The sequence below is a fragment of the Phycodurus eques genome, chromosome 1 (genome assembly GCF_024500275.1).
Source record: "Phycodurus eques isolate BA_2022a chromosome 1, UOR_Pequ_1.1, whole genome shotgun sequence".
NCBI classification, from domain to species: domain Eukaryota; kingdom Metazoa; phylum Chordata; class Actinopteri; order Syngnathiformes; family Syngnathidae; genus Phycodurus; species Phycodurus eques.
The window spans coordinates 20,586,426-20,604,032 of record NC_084525.1 but is presented as its reverse complement, the minus strand read 5'-3'; the positions used below and the strand labels follow the sequence as shown (position 1 = coordinate 20,604,032).

The following is a 17,607-nucleotide window of genomic DNA, read 5'->3' as shown; positions in this document are numbered from 1 at the left end:
TGCCACTTCCTGCAATGGTGGCGCCCTGCTGACGTCATCGGCACAGGTGAGCGTCAGCCAATGACAGAAATGTGCAAAACAAATACAAATAAATAAAAACAAACACACACACACACAAATCTTTCTATTCATCCCTGTGAATATTCTCATTTAGACAGGTCATTTCATTCGTAGGGCGTTAAATGGATCGCAACTGGAACGAACACGTTTTGCCTCTCATTCACTTCATGCAACAACTATTTAATCACAAACTCGATTCGCCTCTTAAAAAGAATAGTTTCACATCAGTTGGACATTTCCTAAATGTAGTCTACACGTTTATATGACGAGATTATTTAGCAATGTTTCAAGTATAAATTAAATTCTTCCTCATGTTTTGCTCGTTTGTTGATCCTACAACTTCCAACAGGTCGTTAGTTCATGCTAGTGGCCAATACTTTGTACTACATCACATTAAAAAAAAAAGGAAAAATAAATCAATTTTAAAAATAAATAAATAAACGCATTCAAACTATTAGTAGATTCTATTTGAAGGCGACCTCAAATATTGCTAGATCATATTGTTTCACACAATTTCTCTCTCTCAGTCAGTTTTTTAATGCGGTGGAGTGCGGATACATCCTTACCAGATATATTGGCTTATATTGCATACAGTGTGTGATTGCACTGGGATGTTTGACGAACGTTGAAAAGGCTAAAACACAACCTACACCACATCACTGTAAACGGTCAATGAACTGCATTAAATCCCAATGTAACAGTCACTTATATGTCAACTTGAGAAACGTGAATAAATACATAATTTTTACATAAACACATTATCCTTCTTTGAAGAGGTTCACATCCTTTTTTGCTTTTTAAATTCTTAAAAATTATTGCAACTGAACTCCACATCCTGCCCTTTATTTGAGTCAACAAAAGCAGTCTGCCCTGTTTTTGTAATTGCAATTTATTTCCATGTATTTTTTTAACAGTCTGAAAACCTAACCATGCGTGCATGTATTAGCCAACATTCTATCCAATCAAGGCTGAGATCCAGTATGCAAACACTGAAATTATCATAATCAGAGAGGGTGACTATGTACAGACTTTATATGCATAGAAAAATCAAATGGCGATAACATAATTTTAAATTTCAATATTATATGGCAGCTAATGAAAGTAAATTATTTCCAAATGATGATGACATGAGGTGTGCACTGATTATCTATTGTAAACAATTAAATGATATAGTTTGTCAAATGTGTGATCCAACATCATTTTAAAACCCAGTTACTACTTAGTGTTCTCCTGCAGAAAGAAAACACACATCTCGGGATTGATTAATATTATCTACTTGTGCAATACCCAGTGCGTGTTGACAAACTGCCTGCTGTAAAAATAAACTAGGCTGAATATCTGGGACCTCGGTTATGTATGCTTAATAAATTACAACATGCTTGATACAAATTATGCAACATGCACACAACTTTCATGATCACCATAGCATTAACACAAATAGAAAAATGAATTACGATCATTATAGCCTTTAAATTTTCCAGAGCTGAGTTAGAAAATGAACATGTGCGAATAATATTGACATGAATTGGATTTTGCTCAAATGTTCACATCTAGAAAATGTGAGTTTAGGTCAAGAGTTTTTTTATTTTTGGAAAAGTAGAAGAATTGCTTCTTGGAAGAATGACAACTATGGCAATAAAGTCAAGATTGCGCATCTTTGAGCGTTATACAAAAATGTTTTCATGATATAAATGCATTGATTAGGAGGCCTATGTCAATGGTGTTACATAACGGAGAGTGTGGGTATTGTACAAAACAAATATAATGACAGCTCTTTTAACCCCTTTCTGTGGCAACAATGCTAACAAATAGCCCCTTTTTTTTCCTCACTCGCCGTTTGTTTGAGAAAGTCTAAGTGATTACATTGAATTTGCAGTAAAGCAAAGAGGTCTGAATTAAGGACACATGCAGTTTAAAGATGTCTTATGTGAGGGCAATCAGTGCATGCCAAAGCTATACTAATGCTTAAAAGTTGTCTTCAGGAGACTTTCAACAAGGGTCGAGGTCACAGCCGCAATCGCGGTTGTGACGGTTCTGTGTCTGGACCGTGAGAGACAAAGACGGGACATCATCGGGAGAGGTGGTGAGCTCGTCCATGCCGAGGGCACAGCCAAACATCAGGGAGAGAAAAGGGATCAGTGAAGGCCTTAGGAATTGTGGGTGGATCAATGATGGGAAGGGTCCCATGAGCAGGAAAGGCCCGGTCACTGTTTGGCTATGTCGCCTTTCTTCAGGATGATTTGCCGTTGCCAAGGGGCAAGCTTGGTCTCATCGTAACCCAGGATCCTCAGTCGCTCCTGCTCGGTCTTCTCCTCCACCTCCTTGGCCTGTTTGGCTTCCTCTTCTATTTTCCTAAACGTATTCAGAGGACAAAGGCTGAAATTGTTTTAAATAAATAGACAACAACAAAAAAACACACCAATTATTTCCGAACGATTCTACTATTAATATACAAGTAGTACATGCACCACAATATTTTCAAGCACAGATTTTGACCACTTGATTAACCAAATGCAGTTATTCTCAGTGTGGGATGCGTACCACTAGTGGTGCCCGCTTCCTCTAGTGTTAGGCATAAGATTGAATTACAGTAAATGTTTAAACTGCACAATGTTATAGTGGCTCAATAGTACAGTAAATTTGTTGAGTCCAGTTCAGTTGTATTTACCTTTAAGTACAGTATATTTGCAGTTAATCTTTTAGAACCCTGTGTTTTCAAAATTTTTAAGGTACGTTTTTTTAATTATTTGTGTATGCAATATATTTAAATTGGATCATTATTTAAGTACAGTTTTTGTTATTTTCTGTTATTTAAGCACAGTGCTGATGTTCAAACTGGCATAATGTTACTATACTTTTATGGGGAAATTCATTGTTGAGTTCATTTTTTAATGAACACTTGGGTTTCCTACGCTGCTGTAATTTAATGTTAGTTATTATGGTGGTACTTGGAGAGCCAAGTATTTTTTAAAGGTGGTACTTCATGTAAAAAGTGAGAGAACTACTTATAGACCAACTGCTGATACCTAGGTTTTTTTTTTACCTAGGTTTTTTTTGTTAACATTTGAACCATATTTGTGTACAATTTTGTTAAAAAATGAATAAAAATTTAAGTGACCAAAATAAAAAAAAAAATAAATAAAAAAGTTAGAGAACTATTGATCTAATAACATTGAGTTTAATTGACACACTACACAAGGGTACATGAAAAGCAGTTGGGCCCCCGACTCCCTTAAATCAGTTTTCAGCCCGCATAATTGAGCTTTCATATGCCTAAATATTCAGTATGATGTTTTTACACTGCGAGTAAGATTCGGATGCAGCCTCACTTCACTGCTCTGCACCCTCACATCTGACTCAAGCCACGCCCATCACTACCGAGCTCGTGCACATTACATATGTTTACCCTTATTTTGTCTCGCGATCTGTCCAATTCCTTCTTTTGAACTTTTCTTGCTAACAAGGGGGGGGGGAAATCTGGTCAAATAAAGAAATCTGCAGACGGGTACGTTTCTTATGTAACGCTTTCTGTTTCTACAGTCTCTGATAGGCTGTTCCTATTGTAATAATTAAAATTAGAGGCATTTGATGGGGTCAAAGAGGGACGCTTTTTCAAAAGATCAATTTAGGAATATCCATTCTACTGTCAGGACAAACAAATTTTTTTTAAAAAAAAACTGCAAACTCTACCTTTTAATGCAAGGTCGTAGAACGTCCATGACGTAATATGGGCATTGAGAGGGTCACACTGTTCCGATTGGCTGCTCAACTGACGTATTCAAAAGGCGCGGCCATTTTCAAAGTATATATGCGAAATTTGAAAAGATGCTTATAACGCTTATCATGTTTTGATTTTGAGCGGCAGCACGGGGAAATATCACCTTAATTTTTTATCGATTTATTTGTCAGGATGGAAATATAATGTGCTATAGCTTCCGCGATAGCCAGAAAAAAAGCCATTGTTGGCCACAACATTGGCAGGTGAGTGCACTGCGTTTTTTTGTTTTTTTTGGGGGGCTATTAATATTCGCACGCTGCTAAAGGAAAAGCCTCCAAGCTAATGGATACCATGTATATTTGTAAAGCGAATGTAGATACTTTTTGTCGTTCCAATGAGCACAATTTTAGCGTACGCATTTCCTGAGTCACTCAGTCCCTAGGTAAGGGACACAAAAATGGAAATGGCACCACCTAGTAGCCTAAACTGTAACGACAATAAAAAGGATTCAATATTGTAGGACAGACCTTTGTATCCCAGTGCAGCTATATTGGTATATGGACATATTATTTCGATGTTCTATCGATAGGGCTGGCATTTCTAATTGTGTGGATTGTGTAACACCAGTTGGCCAAATCACTTTCAGTCACAGACAATCTGGACAGCCTTTCACACATTACCATTTTAAATGATCAAGTTTGTATGTAGGAAGCCATTTTTATTCTTACCTCTTTTGTTCCCTGTCACATCAGGTGGGCATAAGCACAATAGGAAAAAAGTGTAAATATCAAAAAGAATTTACAGGGTTACAAAACAGTATACAGTTCAATTTCGTAATAGAGGCACAAACAATCAAGTTCCATTTTTATGTAATCTGTTAACTATCTATCTATCTATACATCCATCCATCCATCCATCCATCCATCCATCCATCCATCGAGCTAGTAATTATCAATCATTGCTTGCAAGGGTATATGATTATGGACTGTCTGCCCTGACTGTGCTAATAAGATGATGTACCGCAGCACAGCTTCGTTACTCACTTCTCTTCGTCCAATTTCTTCTTCATCAAGTCTCTCCTCCAGGCCGGCATCGATGCCAGGCGTGCTGCCTCCTCATCAGCCTATCAAGATCAGCAGAGTGACAAATATTGTGTGAGTACATCCTTGTAACATCTGTTTACAAGCACGCCCTGTTTTGCTTAACCCCATTCAATCAGTGTTGTCTTTTTGGAGGAGGACAAGGAGTAGAAACCAAACAGTTCTGTTCCTACTTCAGAGTCGCTCTAATAAACCACCAGGGAAGCACGTTTGACTGAATATCTTTGTTTGAATATGGGAAGATGAAACAGCATTTAATCCATTAATTTAGATTTTTTTTAAGAGAATGGGATCATCTCACTCTGAAGGTTCTGAACTCCTGTTTCAATGAGAGTGTCTAACAGAATAGAACAGTGTTTTTAGTTGTGCAATACATTTCAATTGAATAATTAAGTGATTTTTTTTCTTTTCCTGTATTTAAGCGTGGTGTTAATGTTCAAACTACATAACATTACGGTGGCATACAATAATAAATATACGTTTCCATATCTGGCTCGTTTTTGATGAACTCTTCAGCCTATTACCTTACTGGAATTTAATGGTTGTCGTCAGGGTGGTATTTGTAGAGGTAAGTATTTCTTTGGCGTGGTACTTAGTTTAAAAGGTTTGAGAACCAATGGGATAGAATATTGCTGCCTGGATGAGTTGCCATCACATGGTTGTAGCTCAACTTCACAGATCTAACAACATATCGTTCTTCTTTAGACAAATGAGTAGAGACTGAAATTAGTAACAACCAAGTCGTGCAATCCATTTTATATAAACTGTTTCATGACGCAATTAATTGAAATCAAATCCTCACAAGAGTCTTTTCTAATTAATGGCGATTTCCGACATCATAAGAAAAGAAATGTAACTTAACTGATGATTAGTATGGTTCCAACTTCCATCCAATTAGAATTTGAAATGTTAAGAATGCCATTCATATGGTCTGATTATATACCATAGTCCATCCATTCAAATTTGTAGAGGCGGGTTGGACTGAGTTTTTGTAATTTTACAGACCCACGCAGGCCGATGAATAAAAAAAAAACGGTGTACTGTGCCGTTGTGGGAGTGGACACAGCTGACTTTATTCGCCACCCATCAAAGCGGCTCCTCTTATTCCCTTTAAATGGGGTGCCGTGTGTCTCGCATGGAGATACCTGTATCTCTGTGTGAAAGAAGACGCAGCAATCTGTGTATGACTGATGCTTTGTCCTGCTCTTGGCCCGTGTGACAACAGACCACGTGAGCGGGTACCCTTATTAAGTACAGAATGAGCTGGTGAGAACTGTTGGCGACTTAAATATGTCCGATATGTACCTATCCCCACCCACGATCGATCATGTCAAACCCCCCCCCTCCCCCATAGCTGCGTGCCAGTAAGTGGGATGATTTAAAAAAAAGAAATTAATGATAAAAATATGTTCAATTAATTGATTTCTAAAATTAATCACAGGGTTTGATACCCACTGTTCACATATTTATGGATGAAATGCATCCGAAATCCACCACATTGTCCGCGGAACTCAGAATCTGTCTGCCTGTGCCCCAATCATATTCACCAAAATCACGTTAGACCAGTACCAACCTACTGCGTCGGACTTAGATGTGGTCCAAGCACACGTAAGTTTAAACTGACTTTCTACCACCAAATTGTCACATGTATCAGGCGCATGTCGAAGGACACACCCTCGTTGCAATTTGCCACAGACCGGTCTGCCAAATTGGCAAACACGTGCAGCGAGCTTTGCGCTTGCACGAAATTTTTTTTTTTTTTTTTTTTTTTTGTGCCCCACTGTAAATCCGCTGTCTACAAAAATAGAGCCCGTAGTGTTTAAGTCACAAAGGAGTGACTACTGTAGGAAGATGCATAATAATACCTCCATGCGTGTCTTCATAAATTGCAGCTCTCCAAACTGAGCATATGCAAAAACCACAATTATAAAAGTGCCTTCATTGAATGTGCCCTTCTTTAAACTTCATTAGTGATGTGGTCATGAATTTCTTTTCTCACTTTAGATTCCCATTTAAATCCTACCATATGTGTGTTCTATTTTTGACCAGTAAGTCTGAAACCCGTCACACATGATTCAAACAAAGTCAATTACCTTAGACACATACTGTACACTAATACAAGTTCCCTGGATTTAAATGCCTCCCTTTTTTCCTATGTGCTTATGTTTATGCTAAGCCTCTGCATAGAGAAGAATGAACTGATAATACCAATGTTTAACCTGTGTTCAACCACATTCTCTCATACTAAAAAGCCTTTATGGAGAGACTGCTCAAAGCACTGTGTGTACACTGACATGTGTACAGTATGTTACACACTGCAAACAGTACACATTATTAACTATTCCTCTCTTGTTTCTCTCAATCAACACATGACGTTTTCTCCGACAGTGCCGACGAGTAACTAGAGCCTATTGTCTCTTTTTAGACAGCAATGTGAGGAGCGGCGGCAAAGAGGGCAGCCATCTTCGATTCGCTTTTTTTGACCTGACAAGATACATTACCCCAATGCATTTCTCTTGTTTAAGTGTTTCACTTGTCTTGGCAAAGGAATCCAGGAGGTAAGATTATCTATGTCATGAATGTTTCATTACTCCCTTGGGAATTAAAGAGCCATAAAAAAACAAAGAAATTACCTGATAAATTTATAGTTTCTATGATCATGTGTTGTTTGAATATTTTGCCAATGGAAGAAGACTAAGTAGTCTTGTTCCATTAAACTCCGTTTCATTTTTAAGAGAACTGTTGTTGTAAATATATAAAAAATAAAATTAAAAAAAGACAGATTAAGTTGTTAGCAGTCCCAAATTAGTACATTATGGAATCTTAGTAATAGAAAAGCACTGATGGGGTGGTAGTACATTTGTCTGACTTTGGCGTAGGCAGCGCAGGTTCAGTTCCCACGAAGTGACGGTGTGAATGCAAGTGTGAATGATTGACGGTCTATATACGTGACCTGCGACTGACTGGCGGCCAGCTCAGGGTGGAGTCTGCCTTCCCCCCCCCCCAAGTCAGCTGGGATAGGCTCCAGCACCCTGTGCCCAAAACCGTAATGAGGATAAGTGGCATTGAAAATGGATAGATGGAAAGTAATTGAGATCTTGTGTTTCAGTCCATTCGGGCAAAGCAACGACATGCAGCAAAGACTTAAGAGCTAATCTTTTTGACAATAAATAAATACAAAAATAAGGATGCGACCAAAATAGGATTTTAAAATTGAAATACTGAAGCAAAAGTCTACCCTGTGTACAAAGTATACTGTAAGTATTATGGTTGCTTCCTTTTAGGATGTTTTAAAATTGTCACTCTGAAGTGTTCCATAATCAAAGATGGATTCACTGCTCATGATCCTAAATGACTTATAAATCTTTCAGTACAGTGATCTTCCCTAATACAATTCATTTAGTCTGTTTGCAATTTTGGCAGGCAGTATCACTGGTTCCACTCAACGAAATGGCTCACATTGTGTAACATAACAAATGTTGACTGCATTCCCATTTGAGAAGTTGCAGTTGATAAAGAGTCGCTAAAACCTCTTTATGGCTTCTAAGCCAAAGATAGCAAGCAAGACAGCGGGAGTTGGTAAGAGGGTTATTAGAAGGTAATCTCAATGCTGGATGACGTAATGACAAAAGTGGACATCTTACAGTCCAACGCCTCACAGCCAGGGATTACACAATTACATTTTGTCTCTTCCATTGTACATAATAGGAAGTATTATACAAAATGTCACGTTCCTTTTTGACAAAATGATCTTTTTTTTGCGTCTTAATCATTTCTTCATGATGCTAGCCACCTCTGCTCAAATCGCCTACATCCTCATATTATGCAATAATAATAAAACCTTTATGAATGAAATTATTAAATATAATCAGTATTTGGTTCAGTTTTTTGTCTTTTCTGAAAAACTGAAAATATGACAGGCTTTATTTTTGGAAGGTGACGATATATACTGTTGTTCTACTTTATCAAAAAGATCACGAGATTACATATTCACAAAAAATGTAAACAGCTTTATTTATAACAGCAAGATACTAACACACATTTAAATCTGGGAAATGTCCTACCACACAAATGACACAAAATTAGTCTTAAAATGCAGAATAGATCTCATGGTGCAGTCACAAACTGTGAATCAGTGAATGCTGATATTTAGTACATTAAAGCAGTGTTGTTGCATAGTCCATAAATAGAAATGATTCTGAGGTCAAACACAGTGATTCTGAACTGGCGGGTCAGGACCAAAAACTGAGTCAATGTACAGATAGAGAGCCGAAAAAAGTAAGGGGGTCTTCGGTCTACGACGATTCTGAGGTACAACGAGGTTATAAATGGAGCACAATGTACAGTAGTAGACTGCGCAACAGTGCACAAAGACAACGTCATGTCAAGGTACAAGAAGGCATGCTCAGTTACTGTTTTTAATTGGATTGTTTCATATTAGAATATATGTAAGTGGTTTTCATACAAATATGTGCAGAGTGCAACTCCATTGCAAAGAGAGGACCCCCTGTACAGTGAAACTTTGAACGTGCATCAGTTGTTGGACTTGTCTTTTATCTGGGGAAAATAACTTTTTGACAGGCATGCATCAGAAACTTTATTACTTGGGGTGTCACAGTTCATGTACATTATTTTTATTTGGTACGCCTCTGTGCCATACTGAATTAATTCCCACGTGGTACATATTACGTGAGGGACTTTCCTAAAAACATGACATCAGTGCCAAGTCACACAGTAAGTGAAATTTTGTGGCCGTATTTTTTTTTTTTCTCACCTATTCACTATTTTTGTGCTCAGGCCAAATCCATGTAATAAAATATTGCTTTGGTGCTAATTTGTGGCATCAAAGGCAATTCCAAACCTTTGGGGGTAGGCGTCAATTACTTGCAGATTTGTGCTATTTGCGGTACAGCAAATGGGGAGCAGATATTTATTTATTTTATTTTTTTTAAACATCTAGTTGTCATGTTCATGTTGAGTTTTTTAAGGTGCTCTGAAAGACATTTAACATGTAAGCTAAGGCTATTTTTGAACAATACTTCATTTTCATGAATTGCTCTTCACCTCTATAAAAGTGGGTTAAGACTTTGCAATTGGAAAATGCGGGTCAGGGTGACAACAGTTGAAAACAACAGGTCTAACATGTCAAATCAAAGATGGTTATGAAAAAAAGATTGATACTGCCTTTTAGCCTTATGAGTCATAAGAACCTTAGGAGCCCTCACTGCATATTACTAATTTAAGTTAGAAATGTTCTGTTTTGTTCCTTTCTGTCAAACAAACTGTTTTTAGGAAGACATATGTTTCCTGTGATGGTGAATCAATGAATTAGTATTTGCAGTCTTAAATATCATTATACAAGTAACCTCTGCTGTTTTTTTGCCATCTTCTCAGAGCCCATCGAAGCAAGCACATGTATGGCAAATCAAACTTTTCACAAAACAAATCCAACATTGCAGTTTATTTTTGCTGTATACGTTCTTTAATGAAAATGTTTCTAATGCTTGCAACATGTGTGTGACTTTAGACATGACTTTCTTTTCATCCAGTAGAGCTAAGCGCATGCCCTTTGTAGCTGTTAAGTACCTCATGTGACACGGCCTAAAAGCAAACGCAACCAATTACTTTACTTTCGGAACTTACTGGTAAGTGCCGGTTAATTTTACAGCTCATGCTCGTCGTCTGTCTATTTCAATGTCGCTATATAGTCAAGACATGTTAGATGTCAAAAAGCTCAGCTTCCTTTTGCTTCCAGAAGGCGAAGCTTCGATCAATGTACCTAATAATCTCCTCATTACTAAACTCCTTGAGTTCATAGATCACTTTAATTGAATCGTCTTTTTCTCTAGGTCGAGGTTCTGCTATGGTTTTAACAGTAATGTCTTGAACTGGAACTGCTTCTTGGCTTTGTACAGTGTCCTGCAGTGTCTCATATGTGTTTATTGCGTCTGTGTTTTGCACGTTTGTCACCCTCTGTATCTCATCTTGCTGAGCATGCGGCTCATTTAATGACATGTGCTCAGTGCTCTTTAAATCCATCTGCCGATTGTTCAGTGTGTCCAGCAGGGTGTTCTGTTCCACACACTGACTGGTGTCAAATGCACCATCCAGGGCTGCAGCAGGTGACAGAAAAGGCAAATCTAATTGAGATGCCAGTGTGGCACATGTCTGAGTAGGTTGTGTATTTGGAGGCGGACGGGGTGCAGGATGACAGGGTGGGGGCGGAAGTGGCTCTTCCGTCGGAATGAAGGCAGTCTCAGGGGACATGGAATGCAGAGAGGCTGTCATTGCACATCCCTCGTCATCAGAGTCCCCAAAGTACTTACGCTTGATGTCCTCAAAACCATCCACCCAGTCTCTCTTTCCTCTCTCAATATCCCCCATTACCTCCTTGTGAAACTGCTTTATAACCTCCCACTGATGCCTGCCAAGACGATCAAACATCTCGTAGCACAATAGGTGGCGGAATTTGCGCTCGCTGCGAGTCATGTTCATTTCCAGAAGCTGGAAGTATCCGAGCATGAAAAGATCAAGCGTTAGGCTTTCGTAACTCACAGGTGAGCCGTCGATGTGTGGCAAGAAGTGTTCAGGCCAATAGATCATCTGGACTCGACTCAGCCTACGAATTTGGCGACTGGGCACCTGGCTCATAATGGTCCTCCAGTGGCCTATCAATTTCCCCACTACCTGCTTGGACTTCATGAAAAGGAGGAGCTTATCATCGTCACTGTGAATCTCTCCAACAATCTCTCCCTCCGTGTTAACGTGACTAAAATTCTCCCAGGTCATGTCCAGATTATTTCCTCTTCTCCCAGATTCAGAGATGGTGTACTTGCGCCAGTGTTCAAGGAACAGGAAGACAATCCTCTCTTTCCTTGTTTCAATACATTCCTGCACATAGCTGAGATCTGTCTGCACCTCCAAACTTCTTGTTGGTTGGTGACTGTTTAAAATGAGGTTCGAAGAAAGAACCTGGTTAAACTCCTGAATCTTGGTTTGAGCCATTATCTCAGTGGTTGCATAGGTTTGAGAAGCATAAGAAGCCCCAATAACGGGCTCGTCAGTGTGTTTCGGGATGGACTTCTCCACTGAAAGCAAAGAATCATTCGTGTGGGACTGAGGCGGGTCAACAGAGGAACACACATTGCTATACTTGCTTACAACTGGAAGTGAACTCTGGCGTTTATACACCCTTGTTTCTTTGCTATTTGCAGACTGTGACTGAATTTCATAACTGGCCTTGAGGTTCTTCACCGATACACCAAACTGCTTCATCTCCTTCTCCACATCTTCCTTCGTAGAGAAGGACTGAGAGCGCCCAATAAATCCCGTAGCTGGATCTGCCGGACTTACTGCCACATTCTTTGTCCCTTTTTGAGAATATCTAGGGGTTATTAACTCCAGAATGCCAATCTCTTTGCCCCCCAGTGTAGCAAGAAGAATGGCCATACTCTTGAGCAAGGTAGAAATCTTGCTGCACCACGCTGGAAGATCTTCAGCTTGGCCATGCACCTGCTTTGGATTGACTGAGAAATGTCCTTGAGTGAGCGCTGCAGAAACGGGTAGAAGCTGATGGAGCTCCTGCTCCAGTTCTTCCAGCTCCTTCTCAACTTCGGAGACTTTGTGCATCACTTGCAGGTTCTCAATTTGCTTCTCAATGCGGTTGAGATCACCCTCAGTCATCAATTCTCCAAATGGTCCCAAAATAGCATTGTGGATGTGGGAGTAGTGCCATTCCTGAGGATGGTAGGGCCCACTCGCTGCAAACTAAACCAGAGGTCAAAGGAGACCAGGAGACAAGAAAATGGAGAGGAGGGGATGGATTCCTTCAGCACTGAGTTCCTTGTTTAAACACATGCTTCATTGCACATCCTTTAGGACACACTGGATTTACATGGATTTAGTGGTGCAATGCCACTGCCTCTTTTCATGCTTCATTTCAACGAAAGAGAGGACCTGATGTCCCTTCCCCACTTTTTTTTTTCCTAATTCAGTCTATTTATCCCGTATGGATGAATGATTTGTATAAGGTGTGTAATTTGCATTTCACCTGTTTTGAATGTAGTTTAGGCTTTCCATGTTTTTTAATTGTTTAAACATCCAATCACGATGCATTAAATAGAGCTTACTCAAGGTTGTCAATTGTTTTATCTTTTAATCATCGTGGAATGTTCATTTGAGGATACATACATTAGGGCACTCTTGAAGCCTATAAACAGTGTAACATCGACACCCAACCATGATATTCAAAAACCCTGGCTTAGTGGTTGGTAGTGCAACGAAGCTGACATATTCTGAATCACTTGTGGTTAAGCCTTGCTCCTCACAACTTTTATGCAATCAATGATATGAATAAAAAGTTTAAATAACATGTTTATCCCCACTGACTGTATGAGTTAATGGCACATTTAGTTGTTGTTTTAAGTGTTTTGTTTAATACGAGTGTTTGAACTGTAGTGTGAATGGGCTTGACATCACACCACTGAATCTGCATGTATCAGCTTGAAACCACAAAACACTCCATCATCCAACACCAGCTCACTCTGTGAAATCCATTCATCAAGTGTTTTGATGCCGTGATGGGCTGTGGAGGCAAGTCTTCACATCACTCCAAACACTCAACTGGTGAAAATTCAAAACATATGCAAAACATACAGCTTTATACTTAAGAAATACCAAACACCAGGAGCATTCAAAAATAGGTGGGTAGAAGGCCATTTCATGCACTTAAGAAACAAGATGTATTTTAATATTGTGGGGAAATGTCAATCCAGTACGATAGTTGATGTTAGCATGACTGAAAATTAAGCCTGTAACGATACAGCATCGAAAAGAAAGATCGCGATACGCTGAAGACATGAACACCTTTGAAATTGTAGAACTGTGACACTGCTTCCAACTCCCATAATTTGTGTCTCCAATTCAGATACAGCCATTTGAGGTCACAAAATTATTTTAAATGAATCATAATAATAAAAAAACCTAACCCTAAATTGAAGACACATTTCTTCAGCAAGCCTCCTCCAACTTGTTGTTATGTGACTACTTTTTCTGGTAACAGTCATCTGACTGAGATGAGGAGGAAACTGCAGACCCTCCAAGTTCATTTAGGTCAGCAGTACGGGAGCAATTTGGCTACCTGGTTGAGAACAGAGATGGAAATCGCGTAGTCGACAAGACCCAGACTATTGTCCGTAAGTGCTTATAAAAACTATTTCAAGTCACGTCAAAATGTTAATGCATCGTCAAAGACTCCTTGCCGAAATTAATTTAAGTGGCGTACGGAGAAAAACTGAGTCACAATATACTCTGACTTTATTTCAATAATACATAATAATAATAATAAAAGGGTGAATTGAGTAATTAAACAAAAATCACTTTTTGTCATTTTTCATAATACTGTCAGTATAAACTTGTCAGTAGGATTGAGAAGCGATGTGGAATATCGATATTTTTGCTCGACAGGTAAGTTTATCACCTCTTTTTTTTTGTACATTCCAAATAATAAATCTTCATACAGATAACATTTAGTCTTATCATTACAATAAGTCATGCTACCAATGTAGCTTGTTTACAGTGCACGCCTCGAGAATGTAAATGAGGGGCGTGGCTTTGGTCAAAGACACGAGGGGGGAGGGAGTCGTGAAGTGAAGCTACATTCAAATTTTACAAGCAGTTTTAAAACTGAAAATGAATGAATAATCTATTTTTTTTTGTATTTTATTGTGTTTCGAACTATGGGTCAGAAATCAAGCTATGAATTGAATCTTAACTTTTGGCGTATCATGACAGTACTACTGAACAGCATCATTGTTTTAGATTAAGCGGTTTTTAATAGTAACTTCAAATTAATCAGTCATATGTAATCAAATACTTTTTTTTTTTGCCTGGTAGAATTTATCCACATGCAGATCATTAGGGCTGACTTATTGTGAACATAATTAGATCAATTAGTTTTGGAGAATAAATGCTGCTTTGATTTATGTATTTATCTAGAGTAACGGTAGGAAACAGTCCTTGATAAAAAGTTACATTTTTTTATTCAACTGTACGTGTCACACCATGCATGAACACAAAAAAACATCACAAAAACCCACTTCTAAATCTAGCATCATCCCATTTGTGGTGTCCATTATTGTAAAGAAAAACAAGCCAATAAAAAGTTCTGCTTTCAAATTCTTTCCAACACAAATGGGATTGCTAAAATGTGACAAGACAGGCAACTGCCGTGCCTACCTTGCGTTTGTGCTCTTCCTCTTCTTGCACTTTGACCTGAAGCTTTCGCACCATCACCTGACGCTTCCATTCAGGGATAGCTTTTCCCTGCTCGTCGTGGGTGGGTACGAGCGCCTCCACATCAGCAAGGCTTGACTTTCTCGCAGACTGCGGTCCTGCCGTGCCCGCAACACCACTCCCATTGATTACGGAGTTTAAGTGCAGTTGCTCGAAGCTCGCTGAGGCTGACATAGTCCTGAAGGCTCCCGAGCCAGGTGGACTGGGAGTGGTACTTGGCGTTGTGGGTGGGGAGGTGACCGACCTATTGGACGCAAGTGGGGATGGCGTCTTGGGTGGTGGGCTACAAGCTCGAGTTTCTGGTGGAGATATGTTGTTTCCCTGGAAAAATATAAATTCACAAACGGACTTCAACAAGTTGGATGTGATGCAATTAAATGCTTGATTGAACACGCAAAGTTTTAACAAGTGTCACAACCAGGCACGTGGACATAAACCCCAAGTGGTGCTCAAGCACCTGCCCATTTGCCCTGAATGATAAAAGTGCCCGTTTTAAGCAGGCCCCCCTTCAATCACCAATAGTAAAAACAAATAAACCAAAACAAATGTGTCATCAATTCCAACCAAATTAATTTTGATATTTGACAGGCATTTATTTGAAGTCCCTGGGATAATTCCCCAATCCCAATTCCAATGAAGTTGGCACGTTGTGTTAAAAATAAATAAAAACAGATTACAATGATTTGCAAATCATGTTCAACCTATATTTAATTGAATACACTAAACAGACAAGATATTTGATGTTCAAACTTATAAACTTTATTGGTTTTAGCAAATAATCATTAACTTGGAATCTTATGGCTGCAACACGTTCCGAAAAAGCTGGGACAGGTGGATATCAAAAAAGACTGAGAACGTTGAGCACCTGTTTGATGTTTTAGAATTTTTGACCAATGAGGGGGTTTCACTGGTCAAATGCTGCAGAAGCCATCCAAACCATGGATTGTGTTGTAAGATGTGACTTTAAAAATTTCAGGAAAAGCCCACTACTACTTTATTTGGGTTTAATCAGAGGCACTTTAAATGGTGGCAGTTTTTTGCTTAATTCTTAACATAGCTACATCCCCATTTACTGTATAAGAGGGCATGTGGACTTGTGCAACAATGTTATCTCAGTTGTTTATTTTTATTTACCCTACTTTTCCCCCCCTAACGGAGTTTTACATAATAAAGGTTATCTGACAGTGGAAATGTTTTTGAAATGATTTATCTATCTATCTATCATTTATGTATATCATATTTTGTATAAAAACCTGCAATTTGAACAGGGGCGTTTAGTTTTTTGTATAACTGTAGCTTCACTTCACCTCCTTTGCCAATAGTTGTATTTGACTGTGTTGATTGTGTTAACAGCAATAAATGCATAATACATATACAACCCCAATTCTAATGAAGTTGGATGAAATACTGAATATGTAAACTATGTATTCATTCACAATGAATACTTTGTAATTCCAGAATTCTAAGGCATGAGCCCAGAAGAAATGTAATTATGGATACTATGGACTTACGTTGCTGCCTGTTGGCCCGCTGTTGGAGAAGACAGTGGTGTAGCCTTTACTGTGAGGTGTTGGCTTTAGGCTCTTTCCCGCTTTGATTTCTGCCAGCAATTCTGAGTTATCACCAGTGGGGGACATCATGTTGAAAGATTTTGTGCCTGCAGACAAAACGATGCAGAAAAGTGAAAACGGTTAGAAATCGAGCCAGAATAAAGGGAGAGAAACCAAAGCCAGAAATACTCTTAAAGGAACAATTTGCAGTTAAAAACACAAACAAACAAAAAAACTTTTTGTCATGTACACTTCAACTATGTATGAACTGACAGTAGAATATTATTAAAATGACCTTTTGAAAAAAACTCACCCCTCTCTGGCACATCTAATGCCTATAATTTAACTTTGTTATTTTACAACTGAGTACGGCAGGACAAGAATAGCCAATCGGAGAGTGTAGAGATGTGACCGAGTCGTATTTTGCTCACGCGCACCTCCTGCTCACGAGTCTCGCGGGGGTACACGGCGGTCTCGGGCAAAATGAGACCATTGTAGTTTCTTGGCCGGATTATTTAACTCCAGTTAGCAAGCAAAGTTAAAAAGGAATTGGACAATGCTCTACTTCAAATCAAGAGTAAAGATGTATATCAGTGGTGTGTATCCTCTACGCGGACAGCTGCATGGATGTGCTTGCAGAGCCACCGCAACGAGGCATCAGTGAAGTTGATCACCCTCTTCTACATTTAATTGACTACATTCCAAACGATACACCAAACTGGAAACATTTTATGTAATGCTGCCCTCTCGCGGCCGACCCCAAGTTGCACTCCGAGGCGGTCGCAGGCGGGTACAACGAACCGGCCTCTTCATGGTTCTATTTTGTTGTCCAGGTTTAGTGAGGGAAAGGGTAGTTTACATATTCAGTATTTCATCCAATCAGGCA

General features: G+C 39.0%; 1 protein-coding gene and 1 long non-coding RNA gene across 6 annotated transcripts in view; one reads left to right on the top strand and one right to left on the bottom strand.

Moving 5' to 3' along the window:
- Positions 1 to 641: 641 nt before the first annotated feature.
- Positions 642 to 17,607, bottom strand: part of espn (espin) — a 51,356-nt gene continuing 34,390 nt past the window's right edge. For 4 of the 5 annotated variants that reach the window (XM_061682238.1, XM_061682254.1, XM_061682271.1 and 1 more), the window contains 5 exons: positions 16,683 to 16,828; positions 15,115 to 15,492; positions 4,822 to 4,901; positions 4,507 to 4,527; positions 643 to 2,412 (listed from right to left, as the gene is read on the bottom strand). In XM_061682238.1, coding sequence (XP_061538222.1) covers positions 2,265 to 2,412; positions 4,507 to 4,527; positions 4,822 to 4,901; positions 15,115 to 15,492; positions 16,683 to 16,828 — 773 coding nt within the window. In that variant the 3' untranslated portion in view covers positions 643 to 2,264. Of the gene's footprint in view, positions 2,413 to 4,506; positions 4,528 to 4,821; positions 4,902 to 15,114; positions 15,493 to 16,682; positions 16,829 to 17,607 lie in introns of all 5 variants that reach the window. The other variant, XM_061682246.1, reaches the window with a different exon arrangement.
- LOC133405394 (uncharacterized) lies at positions 3,862 to 7,382 on the top strand. Its single transcript, XR_009768945.1, has 3 exons — positions 3,862 to 4,041; positions 4,852 to 4,932; positions 7,304 to 7,382. It is a non-coding gene; the product is annotated as an uncharacterized LOC133405394 (long non-coding RNA).